The following is a 22,583-nucleotide window of genomic DNA, read 5'->3' on the forward strand; positions in this document are numbered from 1 at the left end:
TGCAGTTGATTTTGAATAAAGTTGACCCAGGTGCCTTGTCTTATATGAATTAATCAAAAATACTAATTAAATATTGTTTGGTTCCTTCTCTTGCAAGGTTCCAAGCTAGCTGAGTCGATACTATGTGTGACATTGGCAGAGTGGCGGTACTGGAAGAAGGTACTATGTTGTAATGGAAAACCAACCAAACTGTACCATGCTGTGCTGTGCTGGTACCATGCACTGTAAAAGCACCAATACATCCACAAACACCCACACACTTACCGTATATATATGTACATACAGTACATGTTCATATACACTTTGACAGACTAAATAGGATAAGTCAAAAATAATGTTGAAAGTTTTAACTACAGCCATATAAGATCAGTTGGATATAACTGAAAGGTTTTCATAAAAAACATAAAAATATTCACAAGGATCGACTTCACACATTTCTGCAAAACTAGCTTGTTATGATAAAATAAAAACGCAAAGGCATGCCATAGTTTTCTGTAGTAGACTGTACAAAGCTTCCTTTAAGAGTTTCCCCAGGCTAGATTTAGTTTTACTGTGTCAGCAAAACGCAGCAGGCACAGGCACTTCTGCTATAAGGGGTAACCTAGTATGAGAGAGGAGCTATAGGTCTGCAGAAAAGAAGAAGCCTAGTGACTCCATAGTGTTGCTTTTTAGCTGCAAAGAAATGAAATGACAGTGAATATGCATATGTAAAAATAACACCCCCCACAATACACTATACACCAGAGGTTTTTAAGGAAGCCTGGAATTTATGGAGAGGCCCCTAACAGTCTGTACATGTGATTTTGTTATTTAAAGGAGATCCTTACAACCTAAAGTAGGAGCCTCAAACTCATATGGCCTAGGGGCCAAAGAGCAGCTTGTCTGGTCAGTTGGGAGTCAGTCAAGTGAAAGAAAGTCAATTTATTTGGGGTAAAACAGTTCAGTGGGGTTGATATGATATATATGTATATAATATATACATATATATACATGCGGTACATCCATACTTATATATAATGTGTTGTAAATTGGCTGGAAAGTAAGAAACTCTCAGGCTCAAAAGTCAAGAGCAGTGCAGTGTGAGTGCAGTGTCAGAGCAGAGTGAGAGCGTCAGGTAGGCAGGCAGCTGCAGCTGTAGTCCCTCCCTCCCTCCTTCCCTCCCCGGCTCTAAACGCACAGAGGGAGTGTAGGCTGCTAAATGCTCCAGCCTCACAGGGACGATGGTGGAGGGCTGCTAAAGATGGCGGCGCTGTCTGAGGATGGGAGGTACGGATTAAATTGTGGCCGACAGAGCGCCGACAGAGTCACCGTGCTGCACGTCAAATTGACGGAGACTGCGTTGAAAGCGATAGAGAGCTACCAAAACTGTGTGGTGAGTGAAACTGGCGTTTATTTCGCCTATAATGAGACAGAAGTGTCGGGCTGACACAGCTCCACTCAGCTGGGGAGCCTGGACTGCCACGCACAGCTAAAGCTACAAAGTTAGCTACGCTGTTGACAGAGCGACTTTCTGCTTTCTTTTATCGACAAATGTTTTTGTGTCATAAAATGAAAAGGCAGTAGAAGGTACATTAGTCTTTTGTCTTGTGTTCCGGCCTGGTTTTACAAGCTGACAGTAGTGGTTTAACCATGATAACCTCTAGGGAACGTTAGACACTCTGATTAGCTAGTGTTAGCTCACAGGCTCGGACTGAGGTGCTGTGCTGTCCATTTTTTCTTCCCAAACTAAAGTGACTTTAACCAAATTAGGAAAGCTGTAATTTCAGACGTGTCCTGCAAGATGAGGCTACAACATAAGAGGTCATCTGCCACTCACTACTGACCCTTTTTCTTGCCTAGCTTGTGTAGGGTGGGAATACAGCGTCACAAGTTAAGGCTAATTCAACTTTGTTATAAACTAATTCATTAATGAAAGAATGAATGAATGAATTAATTAATTAAATCATTATTATTGGTTAGCTTTGTACAGTTGAAAACGTAACATGACAACCTTACTGGGATACAAAGCTCCTGGTTATACTCGTCACTTTATTATTGTCGTTACTATTATCATTGTTGTTATTATTATAATAATAATTATTATAAATATGGAAAAAAATGATTACAGAAGGGGGCAGGAATGGAATGTTACTGATGCCAACAGCCGACAAACTCTCAAGAAGAAGTTTGGTCCAAATAAAATAGCTGTAGCATATGAGCTAACTTTGTTTATTTTGGGTTTTGTTGACTCAATTCTAAATTTTCATGAAGAGAATAGGCCAATCTTTATTTCTTTCATGGATCTGGAGATAAAAGAAGGAGGCCTTTTATAAAGCATTATGGGTCCCAACTGCCATAAAACACAGAAGAGCTCAAAACTAAAATGAAGCAAGCTAACTTTATTTTAGATCTGGTTAGCAGATGTCAACATTTGAAATGACGATGAACTCAAATGTCTCAAAAAAGAAACCAGAATTATTCTCTCAGATTTTTCAGATTCTTAGATTTTAATTGTGTCTTTACTCCATATGTCAAAGAAACTATTAAAATTCAAGAATCTGAAAAATCTGAAAACCTGACTCCCCTGGACAACAGACCTTTCAGCTGATTAGCCGCTTGAACCAGAAGTGTCTGAGGGAGCTCAAACATCAATTCTCTTCTTCTTTGGTAGGAATGTGTCCTATTCCTTGTGTTCAGACTTGTGTTCAGACCATCAGGTGGTGAAGTGGGGTACTACAGAACCCTGACACTCGAGTATACTAAGGTTTTTTGCGATCTGTGATCTGCGCATTTGGTGCGCGGCATATGCATGGAATTATACCAGTGCCTTTAAATTATACTGTTATTTAGTGCAGCAGCTAATGTTTAATTGTTTAGCTTTTCATCCATAAAATGTCAGCTAATCATTGAAATTATGTTTTTACAACCCTTTAAATCCTGGAATTGTTTCTCCACAACCCAATATGTCTTTGAGGAGCAAAGAAACCTCATCATATTCATATTCAAGAAGCTGAAATTGGAGACCACAAGTCACTTGATTTTATCTAGTAAATAAACTGAATATTTGGCAAGCCATTTATCAATGGATTAATAATCGGTTAATGATTGCAGCCCTACTGCAGTTCACGCCAGAGCTTGATGCCACATCTAGAGACATTTGTGCTAAGGACACAGCATTCTTGTGCAAATGACACAGCATTCCTGTGCAAATGAATTATAATTTGTTAATCCTGAGCTGTACAACTGAACTGAACTAATCTAGAGAAGTCTCTGCAGTCTTGAGTTGAGGCCGCCTGAACCCAAGTTACCTGACCTAAACTCAACAACAACACTATTACATAACGCAGTGACTAGGCCTTGGTCTCTCAGACACATACAGTGTTACCAGATGCTGTTGATGAGATTGTTGTTTGAAATGTAGATGTGAAGCACAATTTCACATGACCAAAGGCAACCCAAGTCATCACTAAGTTGAAGGAGTTATTTTGTGACAGCCTATGCTACAGCCTTATTTGATGTGGCAGTGTTGGTCTGTAGGCTGCATTGTACAGTAGACAGCCGGCTATTGCTTGCTGACTGAGCAGCCAAAATCGACTGCTTTTTGTTTCTCTCACTCGCTCTCGCGTGTGTGTGGCAGCTCAAACAGTCATTGAACTATGGAAGCTGCCCATCTTTGTCTTTCTGTGGTGATGTGAAATGTGATGAGAACTGTGTGTGTGTCTCTGTGTCCTTTTGACTCTCTGTGTGAGTTAATGAGTTGATAGTGGGGGAGGGTTGAGTATCTTTGCTGTCCAGTTAAGTAGTGTACATGAAATCCTGATTTGTTGGCAGATTTTTTAAATGTAACAGTTAGCCAGCATGTTTGAATATCTGGCAATGCAGAAAAGCTGTCATTAAAAAAACAGACTCTACTCAAGACAGTTGGTGTTTCAAAATCTGTGACTAGCAGGAAAACACTTCTGTTGGCTTCATCTGTGTGTAAATGCTTTTTCTGGACAAAATGTACACCACCAGAGAAGCTGCTGCTGCTGCATAATTGTGACTGTCTGCTGACTCCGTTTTAAAAGTAGCCAACACAAACCTGGATAGGGCACCTACACATTTGATGTCTTCAAAATATCTGCTATATGACCCGTGTCCAAATTCCAACTCTTGTGCCCAGATAGTAAAAACGGTTCTACCAACTTCCTCCCTGAGAAGATCTCAGTATGGCACAGTATGTTTTAGAGCTGCAACTAACGATTATTTCCGTAATCGATTAATCTGTCGATTATTTTCTCGATTAATCGATGAATCGCTTGGTCCATAAGATGTTTAAAAAAGTTGATCAGTGTTTGTCAAAGCTGGAAATGATGTTCTCGAATGTCTTGTTTTGTTCACAAACCAACATATTTCAGTTTGAATTATTTATTTGTAATGTGGAGCAAAGAAAGAAAATATTCACATTTAAGAAGCTTAAACAATCAGAAATTTTGTTTTAATCATGAAAAAAGCTTCAAACCGATTATCGATTATCAAAATAGTTGCCGATTAATTTAGTAATCAATTAATCGTTTCAGCTCTAGTAGGGGTGCACCGATGCATCGGCCGACCATCTGCATCGGCCGACCATCTGCATCGGCCGACCATCTGCATCGGCCGACCATCGGCATCGGCCGATGTTCCGCTCGTTAACTGACATCGGCAAAAAAAGATGACATTCACCGATGGCAGTGGCCGATGTTTATGTTGATTTAAATGTCGCATGAACGCTCTGCTCGGGGGGGACATATAACAATGCCCACACAGGGCATGGCGACCATGTGGGAATATTTCACTGTCTCAGAGGACGATCCCCGTCATGCAGTTTGCAATGCGTGTAAAACAAATATTTCAAGAGGTGGGACAGCGCAGCGTCACAGATGTTGTGGCTATTTGCAGAAAAATCGTCGGCCACTTTAAACACTCACCCCTCGCCTATTTGCGTCTCCAGGCTGTGCAAATCCAGTTGGAAGCTCGCACTTGCTACATATACTGCAGACTACGACCTCCCAGCCACTCTCAGTGCGCAGCAGTGGCAATTAATTGAAAACTTTATAACACTGCTCTCCCCGTTTGAACAATTGACCAGAGAAGTCAGCTCATCAGAGGCATCGGCTGCCGACGTCATTCCCTCTGTGAGAGCCCTGAGACGTTTTCTGAGCAAGCAGACTGACACCGACCACGGTGTTAAAACAACAAAGACCGCATTACTAGATGCTGTAAATAAACACTTCAATCAAATCTACTGTGATCCCATGTTCTGTATTGCTACCTTGTTGGATGCCAGATACAAAGATAGCTACTTTGATGAGGATGTTAAACAAGGCGCACGAGCAAATACTTCATGCGCACCTGTTGCCTGTGGCCGGTGCCGAGGATGAGACGTGCGATAGAGAGAGCGCACATCTACAGCGCAAGAGGCAAAGATTTTTTTTTCCTATTGTTTTTACATTTACACTTGATGTACATTTTAGTTTTGACAAATATTTTTTTCTGGGCGATGTAGGTACTGAAAAAAAACTTCTCCCTGACAAAGTTTGTGTTTCTTAGGCTAGAACCACTCAAATAATTTTGTTGGGCAATGTAAGTGCTGAATAAACATTTTCACTGATTAGTCAACAGTCTAAGAGGGCTATTGGGCTATTTTTCAGAAAAGAACTTGTCATGTTAATTAAGGTTAATGTCAACTGAAAATTGACATCAAAGGTTTCATAAATTTGTCTTATTGAATTTGTGCTCATTAAATAATAGTATGATGAAGAGCCGAAAGACTTAAAATAGTTCAGTAATGTTTCTGTGGCACCAAAGACGAAATAAATAACAAAAAGAAAAAACATCGGCATCGGTATCGGCCATCGGCCAAGTTGTTATTTTAAACATCGGCATCGGCATCGACCCAGAATTTCACAATTGGTGCATCCCTAAGCTCTAGTATTTTTACATGGCATTAGAAGAAAGGAGTGCTGGTCAATATGACCATATATTTATATCTGGGTTTTTTTTTTTTTTTTTTCAAAACTTCAATGGTTTCACGGTATACAACTGTATTTTTTTGTGCATGAGCATGAAAGAGTGCTCCAGTAAGAGAGAGGCGCATTGGAGTTTGTCTGTGTGCTTGTGGTCAAGCAAGAGAGAGGCACATCGACAAGAGTGTCTGTGTGCGTAACTCCATACGCTATTGGTACGCTAACCCCAGGATTCCACTGAATGTGTGTCCATCTTGTAACATGTCCTTTGTGGCATTGGAAGTGATGCACATCCACTTGTCATCGTGTCAGCTTCCACTGACTCTGTTTGCGCTTGTTTCGTCAGTCCGTTGCTCCCGCAGCTTCCAGTTACTACCAGTTACTTTTTTACTTACTTTTTATGGTGCAGCAGTGAGAAGTTTTCCCCGTCGAATAGTGTTTTGCTACGCCACATTCCTTTTTTTCCTGCAGTATAGTAAAATGATATCATTAAAAAGTAAAATATAATTATAATTATAAAAAACATGCTCTATGGGCCCCATAACCCGGAAATAAACACGGAAGTCAAAAACTTTTTTGGCATATGCGCTGGGTGGGCAGCTTCATAGGAATAAACGGAAGCGAAGGGGCGGTGCTCTATCCAGTTCATATTATACATCCATGGTGTCTATCGGCTCAGGGCCCCAAGCAGTTGCCCGCTGCCTTGCCTGCATAAACTGCACATCTACCCGTAGCGCAATGAAAGTGAGAAAGTGCGTTAATGCGTTTAAAAAAATAACGCGTTAATTCCACAAATTACTCATCCTGCGTTAACGCGTTAATTTTGACAGCCCTAATATAACGAATTAAAATGGATTAAAACGGATTCTGATTCAGTGCACTCAAATGAACTGCCGATCCCATCACTATGTGACAATAACCGCTCACTTCATCACAGCAGACTGAGAGATGAGAAGTCTGGTGCTGCAGACACGCCCCTTCTATGAGAGTCACAGAGGCACTCATCTTGCGCAGGTACTGACACTGGCAGTGGAGGAATGGAAGATAAAGAGGTCCACTACTAATATCCCAGTCACAACTGATAATGCCAAAAATCAAATAATGCAGTGAATGAGGCCGGACTGGGCCCACAGATGGGGTGCTTTGCACATGTAGTGAATTTGAATTTACCCAATGGAAGGAAGGAGATATACCTTTTTATGTTGCAACTTTAAGTTGTTTTTCATTAATTGTGATGATGATGATGATGATGATGCATTATATTTAAGGCGCCTTTCAAGACACTCAAGGTCGCCGTACAACAAGAAAATAAAAAAATAACAAAAGGTAAGAGCAACGGGTGTGTTGATTTTATATATTTTAATTTAATAATTTAAAAGTGTTAATAAACGAAAAGACAAAACTTATGTTTATTTGTCTATTTATTAATTTTTTTGCTGATCCGAAAAATTATCCGATTCGTGACTCTGATCCAAGGAACGATCCGAACCGTGAGTTTTTTGATCTGTTGCACCCCTAGTATGTGACTGTATCAGACCGAATCTGTAAAGCAGTAGATCAGGGGACTCAAACTCAAATGATCTGGGGGCCTGAGTTCAAGAGGGGGCAGGTCGAGAGAACAAAAAGTGGGGAAAAAACAAATGTCCACAATATTGCATCATGATATCATACGTATAATTAATAATTATATTTATGATGCAAAATTAATCTATTAATATCAAAAACAGACATTCATTTTATTACATAAATAATTGGGATAATAATGGGATAATTGTGACCAAATGTCTTATTATCACTTCTCAAATATCACTGTTTTTTTCTCCAATATGATATATTTAACTGAAATTTCTTATCCAAATGACCAATGATTAAAAAAGGAAAATCATGAACATTTACAGGGGAGCCCATACTTTTGCATACCACTATAACATGGTATTAAGCGGGGGGCTACATGTGGCCCCCGGGCCGCCAGTTTGGGACCCCTGCAGTAGATAGTAAATTAATAAATAAACACAATGTTGTTGTTATTACTAATGTAATTAGCAGTGCTTCCATGAATAGACCTATGCAATACAACGTGGAAATAATACGTTCCAAGTGATTACATTACAAAATACATTTGTGTCCAGTATTCTGTAGTGATTACAAATGCTGCTAAAAGACTGCTGTCCTTTGTAGGAGCAGTGTGTAGTTTGACTGAATGGACTTTTCAAGCACAGACTTCATTCCCCCACCAAGTTCTATTGGCACTTTTCCACTATACAGTTTCAGAGTTTAGAAATTTCCTTGTTAAATATTGGAGCTTAATACATGTTTTCAGGATTTCAGGAATACTTTGTAACTGATCTACAGTTCGGCATTGTGTGGTTTGATTCCTGTGTCGGATGTCGTGCTCATGAATCTTCCCGTGCCGACACTCCCAGGGGCAGCGTCACACGCAGCGACAAAAACGTCATAATACCATGTCTAACTTTAATAAACACAGACATGCTGCATACCCACAGAAAGGTCAGAAACTCTGTTAAAAGTTCATATAAACCATTCTTATGTTCACGAAACACAGTTAAAACAGATTGATCAAACCAGTGGGAGCAGAAAACACCGTTACAGCGCACACATTGAAAAGCGGCACCGGAGCATCAGCGTGATTATGTAAACAAAAAAGTGTCAGCTGGGCAGCGGAGAATCCACAGATTCCAATGGTACCATTTTTTTAAAAATCACTCTACAACCAAGATTTACGGATCCTGCCTCAAAATAAGAGCAAAACAACTGACTTTCAAGAAATAAAACCAGAAATGTTGTCTTACGTTTGCTGTTTATCAAAGTGTCAAGCAGTGTAAACATGATCTACATTAAGATAAAAGTTGTTTCTTTTTACTTTCAGAATGTACCTTCCTCGCAGCCAACAATACAATTTAAGGGACTTCAAGGGGTAAGTGTGTTACATCCCTGATTGCAAAGTCTTGTTGCAGAATAAGTTAAATGCTGTATCTTTTAGTGGCAGACCAAAGTTTGCTTGACAAGTAATTTCCATATTTCTTTGCTCATTTACTTTTTTGTGCGACTGTGCAGAGTTGTATTCAATATTCATTGAGATGCTCCTGATGACTTCCTTAGACTCTGTTCACACTCGATGTATTGCGGCTGCATTTTCATTTCAGTGACCATGTTGACAAATGAAAAAAAATTAAAGCTCTAAAATTTTAGAGCGAAAAGCAGGGTACACCCTCCATCACAGGGCCACATAGAGAACCATACACTCACACCTACATTCAATTGATGGTGTCCAATTTGCCAAATCCCAATGTCTACCAAACAAGACAGCAGTACTTGCACTTGGTTCCATGCTAATTGATTAAAAAGTTTGGTTTTCTTTTTGAACTTTGAACCAACCTCGCTTTACTAGTGTGGCTGTTATGCTTCCACCTTTAGTTTCCAGTCAGTAAAGCATAACGGCAAGACAAAGCAGCAGCATTTTCTCCAGATAACATGAACTTAAACTGTTAAAATTTATTAAGTGAGCCTGTGGCTAAAATCTGTTTTCATTGTCTGTCCATTGCAAGTGCAGAGGACCTTTTTGTTGAACATAAACTAAAACAAATGCTTACCAAATATACATTAAAAATAGCATTAGGCAATGTGTCATTTAATGAAAACATTAACGTTTACATTTTGTATGTGGTACAGTTAACATTCGACTGCATTGGCCAAAGTTGTACGTTGCTTCAAGTGTCAGAATGTTGCTCAGGCTGTACAGCCTCCTCTTACCTACCCCCTCCCTTTTTTCTGAATTTTCTGAAACTCATGTGAATAATTATTAAAAAGTGTGGGATTTTTGTTCACAGTGCATTAAAATTCCTAAGACCAATTCCTCGTCAGACACCTTCAACATTTTTGATTTCTATCTGTCCAATGTGGGCAAGGACAACCCTCAGGGAAGCTTTGAGTGCATCCGTCAGTATGCGCCAAGGTAATGGTAACCACTGATTAGCAGAATCACTTGTTAACCATCTTATTACCACACATTGCTACAATGTAAACCCTGTCTACCTTGTTTTTCTTTCTCATGCTCTCCTTTTGTGTGCAGCTCAGGGGCCTCACACCTGGCATTATTGGCAACGGTACAGGACAAGGTCACGGTGTGCGCCACAAATGACTCCTATCAGGTGACCCGGGAACGCATGACCCAAGCCGCGGAGGACACACGTGAACGTGGGACCAAAGTCATCAAACCTGGGGGCCAGTACAGAGGTGAGGCACTTACTGAGCTTTCCCTTATCTGCAACTGCCACTGAAACAGATGCCAAGTTAGATCCCAGCACACCAGCATGGCTTTACATTCTATCAGCAAATCTGCTCTCTTTTCAAACTCTGCCTTTTTTAGGGACTGAATAGCTGAAAGCTTACTGCCTGACTCCATTCACAGCCATTATTGTGACCAACTATGCCTTTAAGCCATTTCAGCAGTCTGACCAATAAAGGCCATCGTGGCAGATTGATTGTCATTTTGACAAGTTCCAGGTCAAGAACGTTGACTTAAAATAAAAATGATACATAGGTAGACATGGGTCGATACAGAAATGTAATGATATTATTGTGATAATTTGAAAAAAAATTGCTTTGCAATCTCTGGGCATTGCAAAACATATACACCCTTCTTTCCATACTCTACCGACATTTGTTGTAGCTTAACCCTTTACAGGGCCCTCATTGAAATACTTGGAAATTAAAAATCCAACCCCAGAGTGTTATTGGGGGATATAACGAGACTTTTTTCCGAGTGCATATATATATATATATATATATATATATATATATATATATATATATATATATATATATATAGCGCAACTACGCATATAATGTCTGAGTTTCGTCAACTTACCATTATTATCTTTGGAGGAATCACTAAATGTAGCACAAGACCTGGCCGTATCACCAGACTTTTTGCAAGTCTTAACAACAAGGATGGTTCTGCTGATTGACTGTGTGAAATACATGATTCCAAGGTCTTGCAGTAACGCACAGTAACGTAGTTTCTGATGTCCGCAGAGGTTACCAAATGTAGTTCCTTGCCCAGTAAAGAGTTCTCAAATGATTCAGCCTGGGGACCCACATTTATCCTGAGTCGTTAAGTCACATTCCAGTTTTTGTAACCTCTAATAACATAATTACCTTCAAAATTGTATTTTAAGGTTGCTTGAATGTCTTGTTATGTTTTATTATGTTTAATAATTATGTTTTAATTATTTTTGTTGCTATATGTAGCAAAGAAACAGAAAATATTCACATTTAAGAAGCTGAAAAATCAGAAAACTTGTTTTAATTGTAGAACAACCGATTAATCAATTATCAACATAGTTGATGCTTAATTTAGTTATTGATTAATAAGCAGCCCACCAACCAACTCTCACAGAGGCAGCATTCTGGAATTTACTAAAGAACAATGCAGCTGAGCTTGTTCCGGTGTGGTTTGAAGCTGTGCGGTGATCTGACTTGCGTTTCCACTACGAGGTATGTGTTACATACAGTAAGAACAATAAGGGAGGCTATCCAGCATTCTGTGTTTATTTATTGGCATGTGGCTGTTTATCACAAGAAGATGCAGAGCTTTGTTTTAGAGAAGGCTTTGGGCTTCATGGAAGAGCACTACTGTGATGATTCGCTGTTGACCAATCAGCTCTGCCCTTTAAGAGGCAGGCCACAGGTGCTTAATACCCCAGCAGAAGGCTGTATATTAGAGTGCATAGTAATGGAGTCTCTTTTGAGACTTGTTTGTTTCTCAAAGGAGAGTGACAATACACTGTAAAAACAAACAACCAATATATAATGGTGTCAGTGAGAATATATCTTGCATATCGGGATATAGCCTGAAAATATCAATATATTATTGATAAGCCGGCCCGTACGATATCCGTATATTGTTGAAGTGAAGTTTGTTGCTTGCTGGTCAGACAAGGTCAAGGTTAAAGCTCAAGACAACTTGGCATTGATGTCTACTGGTAAACGGGTTGACTACTGTAAAAAATATTTTTTAACAAGTAAAAACCTCCTCAGGCCTTTTTGTCTTAGCTCTGGGAATAGATTTGCATTCACTGTCCCAGATAGAAACTGGGAAACGAGAGCAGCAGCAGAGAAAAGGGTTGGGACAGAACTTGTAACAGCTGGTTTGGAGAAAGCACTCAGTTTACTAATGCAAATGTTTTTTAGCTTCTGGTTTTCACAGGCTGTTAATTTCAGGTAACAGACTCCACTGCAACTTGTATTTTTTTTTTGATTTGTGTACAGCATGTATCTCTAGTTTCATTCATAACTATCATCATTACAAATGCAGTGGCTTTAAATGATATAAGCTTATAGGCTCTGGTTCCCTATTTGTTCTTCTAACTATTTCTGCAGAAGGAAACATAATTACTTAAGCTTTTCACCTGCAGCAGTCTGTTACTGGCCTGTCAACAAAGTCTGTGAGCGTATGCCTCCTCACATTGCCTTGAGTCTTGCTTTTGACAAGGAGGAAGGAGGGGGAAGTTTTCCCTTTCTCGTCCTCCCTTTAACCTTAATCTTTTAAAGCGCTTTAGAATTTTATAATGACCAAGAAGCAGTATAGAGAAATGTGCAGGCACACTGACTAAAGCACATGGCTCAGCAACACAGAACAAAAAAAACAATTTTAAGGTGGCTTTAAATGCCAACACAATTATAGTTTACTTTTAATGCAGGAGAAGATGTTTAATCAATTTATTAATTAATTAATTTGAAAAATCTAGAGAGCTGATGTGCTGTTGTGTCACACAAGAACATTGGGTTTATAACAAAAAGAATAATAAAAAAATAAAAATAAAGGGTTGAGAGCCATTTCACCTCTGACTTGTCTTCTGAGCCAAGCTGCTGTCCTGTAATGTTAATCATCACTGTGATGTAATATACTACTGACAACATCATTTAAGTTTAAAGTGGATTTTACAGCTTTGTAAGTTTGATGAAGCTAGGTACTTGTACAATAAACTCACCTGAGTTGTTGATGAAGGAAGTGAAGGCAGAACCAGATATTCATCTATTTTATTGCTTCTGGTGACTGTGTCGGCAATCTGTGAATGGGTAATGAATTGTGTTTTAACTTCTGTCTTTAGGAAAACAAGTCCATATACGCAAGCCTGCACTGTCAAACCCAGAAGTGGTCCCGGAGCGCAAGCGCTCCACACCCATTAACCCAGCCAACACGATTCGCAAGTGCCTTTCAAATAACCCTGTGTCCCAGCGGCCATTTCGGGATCGGATCATCCACCTTCTGGCGCTGAGGTCCTACAAGAAGCTGGAAGTGCTCGCCCGTTTGCAGCGGGATGGCATCAACCAGAAGGACCGAAGCTCTTTAGGGAGTACCTTGCAACAGGTAATGTGTCATGCTGGCTTTTGTAAAGTTCAGTATGTCTTATGTCCACACCTATATTTTACTCACCTTTGCTTCCATATTTTCTACGAAAGTTGTACTAATTCTACTACTATTATTATTATTATTAGTAGTAGTAGTAGTGATATTATTGTTGTTATTATTGATATTATTAGTATTATTATTATTATTATCATCAATAATAATAATAATAATAATAATAATAATAATAATAATAATAATAATATCAATAATAATTAGATTAGAATATATTTAGAAAAATAATGCTTGTTGTGGCGAAATATCTTGTAAAAGTTGAGTTCTCATTTGACGAGATGCTCACCTCTCTCGCTGCGCTTACCTCTCGTGACAGGACCCGCTGCTTTTGCTGGGAGAGGTGAGTGTCTCATCAAATCTGTTCAAACGACGCTTCGGACGAGAACTCAATCATAACAACATGGTGCTGGTTGGTAAAGAAAACGTAGAAAAAGGACAGGAATATTGTGGAAATTAAGACATTTTACAGGCTAGGTATGTAGAATAGAGTAGACCGTGGCCATCAGTTGAGTAGTGAGTGGTTCCGCTTGCTGCTTAGACTTGCAGAACACACTGCAAAATTTTGCAGTACTAACTGAAGATTTTGCTAAATGTATATGTAGGCTCTTGGCTTTGGTACCTGTGTTCCTACAATGACATTTGATTGGTATACAATTCATGTACACAAACATGCCAGAGGAAATCTAGTTCACAGTATAATTCAATCATTTTCATTGAACAGATACAGTATAAAGAGCCAACATAAAAAGAATAGTAATTTTCTCATATTATTATTATTATTATTATTATTATTATTCTTGTTATTATTATTATTAGTGGTAATGGTGATACCATTTTCTTGGCTTCTATAATCAGTCCACTTTTCCCATTTTTCATTAAATAGCATCTCTTGTAATCTCAATTTGTGTAAATTTTTCCATTACAAATATCTCATCTACAATGCACAGCCACTACCCTTTGGTCAGAGGTTCTGTTCTATACCATAATGTCGTTATTGCTTTTTTTTCTTGCCGTTGTTTTAAGAAGATACTTGTCCTCTTTTTGTAGTATGTCTTATTCAACCACGTTCAAAAGACACAACTTAATTTTTACTAATTTGCATGCACAGATGTTTGACCAGCACAGGAAACATGAACTTTCTATTCATGTCATCAATAGATGAGATGCTTTTAACTTTGAAACTGTGTGCGTGTGTGTTCACACTTGTGTGCATGTTGTGTTTTTGTTATTTCTAAACAGGTTGCCAACCTGAACCCAAAGGACAACACATACTCTTTGAAGGACTTTATTTATCGTGATGTCCAGCGAGACTGGCCTGGCTATTCTGAAGATGACAAGTCCCAGGTTGACCGAATCCTAGCTCGGTATGGAAACTGCTTCTTACAGTTTTTAGTTTATTTTGGTTTTAAGACATACACTACTTGCCTGTTCTATTGACATATGATTTTTTTTTTTTTAAATGTACTTATTAAAATATTATTTGCATTATTTATTGTTCTACTAAGTGATTGCACACACCCTTGGGGTTTGAGGTGACTCAAACTTTGCTTAGTAAAGTGACTGTTGGGACAGACATGAAAGTGATAGTTTAGATTCTTTGAAGTGCAGTTCCTGTGTGTGTGTGCATGTGGGCACGCGTTGAAGCTGCAGCAGGAGAATATGCATCTTTGTCACAGCAGCAAACCTTAAGAACATGCTTTATCTCGTCATACACAGCCTTTCATGATGGCAAACTGAAGTATGTAAACTGCTCTTCTCCTGCACTGGAGTCCACAGAGATAATTACCATGTTTTAGTTTGCGTGTGATGATTGTTCCATAGACAAAGTTAGGCAAGGTGAAGACCTGGTATAACTTTCCTCATGCTGTACAAGGCAAATCTAGCAGACTACAGACTTTTCAGAGTAATGTAAACACAACAAATATGCATAAATATGTCACAAAAATAGATACATTGCAATACTTGCAGATAAACGTTGAAGTCAAGAGTATGACAGGTAATTTGCAGCAGGAGCAGCTTACGCTTTCTCAACCAATGGTTCCCAACAAAAATAGATGGGGTGAAAATCTGTGATAATCATATTGACATCATTTTTTTCTTCTGCTTTAACAATTTAAGAAGCTCTCTCACCATTTGAGTAAACAAAAGTTGCATATTGTTTTCTGTCAGAGATAAATCAGAAAATTAAGTCATAATCATATCATGGTATTGGTGTGGGGGAGACGAGCGAGACGCAAAGTGAGTTAAATGTAGGAGACACAACCGCTGTGAACATGTGAGTTAGACGCATGTGCTCTTTCATTTCCTTCACCATTTTCTCACCGACACTACTCCCATCTCTCTTTAACAGCAAATTAGGTCTTCCTACTGAGACACTTTCATCAAGTAGTCCTCCCAAAGACGCCGTCCCCACTTCCCCCCAGGTATCAACAAATGAACACTAAAACAGACACCCACATTGAAAGTATGCAATTTTCAGCTCAATTCAGTGTTTTCTTCCAGAAACGCCATCCAGACTTTGACTTCATTGATCCACTGGCGCCCAAGAAAGCCCGCATCTCGCACCTCAGCAATCGAGGGCCAGCTGCATCTTCATCGTCCTACTCTTCCTCTGACCGCCATGAGGAAGAGGGGGGCCCCAGCTCTAAAAGCTTGTCCCTACCCTCTAATGTCACATCGGGCCCTCCCACCCATCTCCCCATTTCTTCTCACCCTCCAGCACTGTCTCACCAGCAGCCCAGCCCAGCCTCCAACTCCAACTCACCCAGCACCCCGGAGGGCTGTGGCACCCAGGATCTCCCCACAGATCAGAGCTCCTCCTGCAGAGACCCTTCAACAAGTCCCTTCTCCTCTGACAGGACCCTGCAGGACCGCTTTGGGCACCCAATCCCCATTCCTAGACCAGCCTCCTCCCACAGCCCTCCTCCTCGCACCTCACTGACAGTGACCTCTACTGTCATAACCAGCCCGCCTTTGTCCAGCAGCACTAACAAGAAGGTCAAAAAGAAATCCAAGAAGCACAAGGACAAGGATCGAGAAAAGGGGAAAGGGAAACAAATGGAAAGAGCCAGTGGAACTCCTCCTCCCAGTGTGGTGGAGCTGGCTGAGGAGAGTCGTAAAGCCAAAAACAGGCATGGTGCTGAGGAAGAGAGGAGAGGTGTCATTGACAAAAATCCTCACAAAGATCAAGGTGTGTTTCCATCTTGTTAATCATTTGCATACATTAATCAAACTTATATCATTTATCCAAATTGGCCTGACATTTGTGTCTCTTTGTAAAACAATCAAACAAAGAAAATCTGTAATTTGTAAAATAAATCTGTCAAAAACTGTCGGCAGAAGACCAGCAGCAAGTTAAAAACACATTTTCTCTCTGAACTTTGGTGCAGCAGCATGAGCGGTTTATATACTTAAGGCCCTGTCCCATTTCTCCCCCTTAAAATTTCCACTTGGTTTGGAGTGCCCTCAACCATAAATTCCCCTTGTTGAGGGAAGTGGCTACCCTATGGAATTGGGACACCACTATATGCAAATTAGCGTAATGAACGTAACGAGCGTGCTAACCTACGTCACATGTTGACAATTCTACCGATGGAGCGTGCTACTACTTTCATTCAGGAAAAATGCTGGTGGATCCAGCTGTTGTGTTGCCTGTTTCCGTCCTCGTAAACGCTATATCACAAATGTGATTGAAATCTGACAAGTCCAGGATATACGTGTTCAATAGAATGCCAGTACACACATCCAATGTAGAGTCACGTAGAGCCATGCAGCTCTACATGACAGGCATACTCTCCCGCAGCACCGGTAAACAGCCGTCATTTGATTTGATTTGATTTATTTAAACTTGAAAAATCATTGCGGGCTTAGCCCTCATTTACAATGATGTCGAGTAAACACACATATACAATATCATGACAAACTAGCAATTAAAAACAAGTGCATGAAAATACAAAATGATCTAATGATTTAAGCATGACTTTAAAATGATCAAGAGAAACAAATGAATCAAGTTCAAGGCTTAGTTGCAGGGTATTCCAAGATGAGGGAGCACAAAAACTAAAAGCAGTTTTACCAAGCTCAGTGCGCACATGTGGAACCTGCAGCGATAACCTGCTATGCCGAGTTTGGTAGGGGTTGGAATACCCAACTAAAAGGGAAGAAATATACATAGGGAGCTTTCCGGTTAAGGCCTTATAAATAAACAAAAAGAAATGCATATCCCTTCTATGAGATAAGGAAGGCCACCCAACTTTCTCATATAAAATGCAAAGATGAGTATTGTAAGCATCCTCTGTGATAAACCTGTGCTGAGTGATAAACGGTGTCAAGAGCTTTGAGAGTGGTGACAGAGGCATGCCTGTAAATCACATCTCCATAGTCCAGAGAAGAAAGAAAAATAGCATCTTTTTCCTACAAAAAACTGGGAAAAGGCCTCCATTTCTAAACAAAAATTACCATTTCTGCCTTAGTTTACTTACAAGACTGTCGATGTGATTTTTGAAAGTAAGTTTTTCATCCAGCCAGATCCCCAAGTATTTATAATGTGAAACTCTGTCAATATGTGGACCCTTTTAAAGTAGAAATGTTATCTGTTGTTATATGTTAACATCTCTAGATTTTGTAAAAAGCATATACTTAGTTTTATTTGCATTTAACATGAGCTTAAGACTGTTAAAAGCATTTTGCAGAACATTCAAAGACTGCTGCAATTGTTCCATGGCCAAGTACGCAGAGTCAGCAATACAATACAGAATTGTATCATCTGCATAGAGATGTACAAAGCAGTTTGATAGTAGTAGCAGTTAGCTAGCAGCTTTCTTAAATCGTCAGTTATTTTCTGACATTAGTGTTCAAAGCTCAACGGTCCTTTGGATACATATCAAACCAACATATTCCAACACAATTCGACATTGTAACACGCTTATTTGCGAAAATATATTACAACAAATGTGTTCCTCGGCAGATGTGGCCGCCATCTTTGTTGAAAAACGTAAGCCGGCTCGCTGAATTCACAAAGCATCATGGGTAATTTCATCTTCCACTTCATTTTCAGCCCGCATCAGAGCTCACTACATTTTGATGGTTGATTATAAGGGCAAAATTGCACTCCCCCTTGCCCCTCACACACTTGAACGCACAAAATGTAGGTTTAGGGCAAAAATTTAGGGTTAGGAGATGTATTGGACGGGGCCTATGTCTCCAGTCGGAAAATGTTAAGGATATCATAGACTTAAGCAGTTCTTTAGGTGAATCATTTGTTAAAGGGCCCATTTAGTGCAAAATCAACTTTTTAATCATTTTAGTACTTATATTTGGGACTCAGGGGGCCATACCAGTCCCCAAAATGTGAAAAAACAAGACTCAGTCATGTTTTCGTGGTTCCACTTAGTATAGTATAGGCGATAAAACACTCGATGTTTAAACCTCCCGCGGAATTATGACATAGCGAGCATTTCACTGTGAATGTTGGCACCCCGCCAGGCAGAGTACTTCACAGCTCCACCGTAGCTCCTCCTTGTCCCTGTGAAATAAGAGAGTGCAGGTGAGGGAGGAAGAGTGGCTGCACAGCGGAGCACAGTGTTTTACACAAACTTCCAGCCTCAGAGGATTTGTGTGTCCAGTGGATATATTTTATTTATGAAAAAAATGTTCACAAGCTTCACAAGCCCTTTGTTGTTGATCGTGTATGTAAATTCCTATGCTAGAAAAACACCTTGAACGCACCAGTTACGTGCCGCTGCAGTCAGCGAGTGACATGTGTGGATCAATAATATGAAGAGCACGCGTTTGAAAGCACTGCAAAAAGATGTAGATGTTGTCCCACATTTCTTCTCAACCAAAGGCTACCTTTCTGTCGTGTTTCCACATTCTCTCCTCATATTATTGATCCACACGTCATTTGCAGCTGCAGTAACACTGGTGCATTCAAGGTGTTTTTCTAGAATAGGAATTTACATACACGCCGCGGCGCATTAATCGTTTTTCTTCGATTCTAATGTTTTTATGATCGCGAGAAGCCAAAATCGTGGTCACTCTATGCATTAAGGTCACATTATACTTCTCTGACTGCATATGTGTTATCCGACTGCGTCACCACGGAGACACCTCGTGCCTTTATACTTCTGCGTCGTGGTGACGGACACGCGCTGCAATTTCCCGCCCGATCAGTAGGGGTCGCTGCGCAAGGTTGTTGTGCTTCTGGCTACAGTGAGCAATGGCGTCGAGAGAGAAAGACTGTTGTTGTTGAAACAGTGGCCGTTTCTCACTTTTCTGTGTCACAGAACGCAGTTTTAAGATAATTTGAGGTGAGAAATTGCCCATTTAGAGTCAAAACGTGCCATGTGTGTTAAGTGTTATGACGTATTTATAGTTTGTGGACGCACGGTGCGCACTGTGAGCCGGCACAGAGCAGCTTCGTTCGGCCTGTCCTGAGGACCAATCATAGCTCTTGCCGTCTCTGTTGTCCCTTGACGGAGTGACGGACACTTAAAAAATATTTTGTGCAGTCGGAGACGACGCAGAGGCTCTTCGACAGGCTCTGCGTCGACGCAGAGTCTCTGCGGAACCTACGCAGAGTCTCTGCGGAACCTACGCAGAGTCTCTGCTTAACCTACGCAGAGTCTCTGCTTAACCTACGCAGAGCACTTTACGCAGGAGTATAAATTGGGCTTTACGGTGAACGCAGTAACAACGGGTAAACGGACATTACTATGGGGTATATGGAGCGGGGGTTGGGACGACAGTGCATGACAATAGGTGATAAGTGGCGACAGTATGGCTGTGGATAGTAAGTTAAGCCCAATTTATACTTCTGCGTAAAGTGCTCTGCGTAAAGTGCTCTGCGTAGGCTACGTAGAGACTCTGCGTCGACGCAGAGACTGTCGAAGAGCCTCTGCGTCGTCTCCGTCTGCACGAAATATTTTTTAAGTGTCCGTCACTCCGTCAAGGGACAACGGAGACGGCAAGAGCTGCGATTGGTCCTCAGGACAGGCCGAGCAAAGCTGCTCTGTGCCGGCTCTCAGTGCGCTCCGGGCGTCCTGACAGAGGCGGAGCTGATCCCCACCGATAACGCCGCTGCCGAACTATAAATACGTCATATCTATACACACACAGCACAGCACATGTTTAGACCCTAAATGGCCAATTTCTCGCCGCAAATTATCTTAAAACTGCGTTCCGTCACACAGAAAAGTGAGAAACTGCCACTGTTTCAACAACAGTCTTTCTCTCTTTCTTTCTCGGACGCCATTGCTCACTGTAGCCAGAAGCACAACAACCTTGCGCAGCGACCCCTACTGATCGGGCGGGAAATTGCAGCGAGTGTCCGTCACCACGACGCAGAAGTATAAATGCTCGAGGTGTCTCCGTGGTGACGCAGACGGATAACGCATACGCAGTCGGAGAAGTATAATGTGGCCTTTAGATCGACACTCCCCTGGAAGCAGTGGATGTGTATTTACCTGGGTCTCATTCACATGTAAATGACACAAAACCGAGCATCCTGAAAAGGGCTGTTTTGGCAGGGTTATTGAACTGCTATTGTGCTTCATCCTTATGATATTTTGACTAAAGCATGACACAGACATGTTGTTAGGGCATCAGGAACTAGTTTAACTTGGGGTAATAGGGTATAATATGGGCTCTTTAATGTCGCCATGTTTTCACTGAGAGTCTTTCTCAGGATGGTTCTCATGAATGTGTACACCAACTTTGTCAGTACTTCATACTACAGCACTTCAAAAAACTTGTGTTAGGGCTTAGATAAGTAAATTTATCGATCACTAAATTAATCCTCGACTAAATTGATAATTAGTCGATAAAGTTTTCATTTTCTTAACTGTGAATATTTTGGGTTGAGTATCATGTTCTGTAACTATTTAGTTATGTTCTGAAACCTCTGAATATCTCAACCTGGGTGTCAGGGCTGTTCTTCCATGTTAAGAAGGTCACTAAATAGCTTAAAGCTATACTTACCTTTCTTGCATGTCTCACAGCACTTAGTAAAAATTTGAACATGAACACCTCCGCCTCCCTCAAAATCCCACCCTCCAGGGCGGAAAGGCACCAGCTATGCGCATGCGCGATTCTCCTCTCTGCTCTGACTATAGGCATGGACTGCTGAGGCTGCTGTGCTTTGGGAGGTGATCCCGTCAACACACGCTGCTTGTTGAGCACAGTGTTGGCAACACTGCTCTGTCAGAGACACGCACAAATTGCAAGCTGCAACAGTGATCGGTGAGGTGCGTGACAGAAGACAGGCGGCAAGCTCGGCCAATTATTTTATTTGGTCCGAATATTTTAATCGGTCGTACTTTTATCATAATAATATGAGAATTAAATAATGATGAGTTTCAAAACCTGGTGGGTTTAACTTACGTTTTAGGGTGCCATACGCTTATTAGGAGCAATTTAAGGTTACAAAAGAAAGGGGCAAAAATGCAAGAAAGGTAAGAATAGCTTTAAGGCTATATCTGCCATCCCTGAACTAAGGTAGAAACAAGTTTAATACTGTGTCCTGAGAACCTTGGTTATATGGTAAGTTTCACTGGGTGCTATTCATATATCAACCTCTGAGTTGCGCTGAAAAGATTCAGTATCATATGGGCTAATCTTCCATGTTAAGAAGGTCACTGAGTGGTTTAAACTGTCATCTGCCATCCCTGAACTGAAATCCTTTTTAGATTCCTTAGTGGCAGAATTCAGTCCTTTTTTTAATATGTTTTTTAAAAGTTAGATTTGAGTCGACAATGCCCCCTAAGTATTTAAAATCATCTACTACTTGGAGTTTTTGACCCTTGACAACTTGTGTAGTACTTTTTCGTGAAGAAAAGTACATGCAAACTGTTTTTGAGGTGTTTTAATGTTAGACAAGAATAATCCAGCCAGTTATTTTGTTCATTGCTCCTGTGAGTTTGTATGCCACGTCTTGTTTTGTCTTTGCATGAACATAGATAACTGTGTCATCGGCATACATTTGGATGTTAATGCCTGGGCATACTGAAGGAAGATCATTAATATATATACTGAACAATAGTGGTCCTAGGATTGAACCTTGAGGCACCCCTATTGAACAGATATTTTCTTTGGAAAATGTGCCATTAATTTTAGTGCAATTCTTCCTTCTCATCAAGTATGATGTAAACCACTTGATTGTGTCGGCTGAGATG

The 22,583-nt window shown here is 40.4% G+C and overlaps 1 protein-coding gene across 1 annotated transcript in view; it reads left to right on the forward strand.

Annotated features, from left to right (window-relative positions):
• Positions 1-1,198: 1,198 nt before the first annotated feature.
• ell2 (elongation factor for RNA polymerase II 2) overlaps positions 1,199-22,583 on the forward strand; it is a gene marked incomplete at its 5' end in the record, with an annotated part of 32,465 nt that continues 11,080 nt past the window's right edge. Inside the window, 8 exons of the mRNA XM_083905724.1 lie at positions 1,199-1,372; positions 8,854-8,901; positions 9,815-9,939; positions 10,057-10,220; positions 13,100-13,359; positions 14,653-14,777; positions 15,764-15,836; positions 15,916-16,603. Of these exons, the coding sequence (XP_083761850.1) occupies positions 1,199-1,372; positions 8,854-8,901; positions 9,815-9,939; positions 10,057-10,220; positions 13,100-13,359; positions 14,653-14,777; positions 15,764-15,836; positions 15,916-16,603 (1,657 nt within the window). The remainder of the gene's footprint in view (positions 1,373-8,853; positions 8,902-9,814; positions 9,940-10,056; positions 10,221-13,099; positions 13,360-14,652; positions 14,778-15,763; positions 15,837-15,915; positions 16,604-22,583) is intronic.

This window comes from Microchirus variegatus (assembly GCF_963457635.1).
Source record: "Microchirus variegatus genome assembly, chromosome: 19".
Taxonomy (NCBI): Eukaryota; Metazoa; Chordata; class Actinopteri; order Pleuronectiformes; family Soleidae; genus Microchirus; species Microchirus variegatus.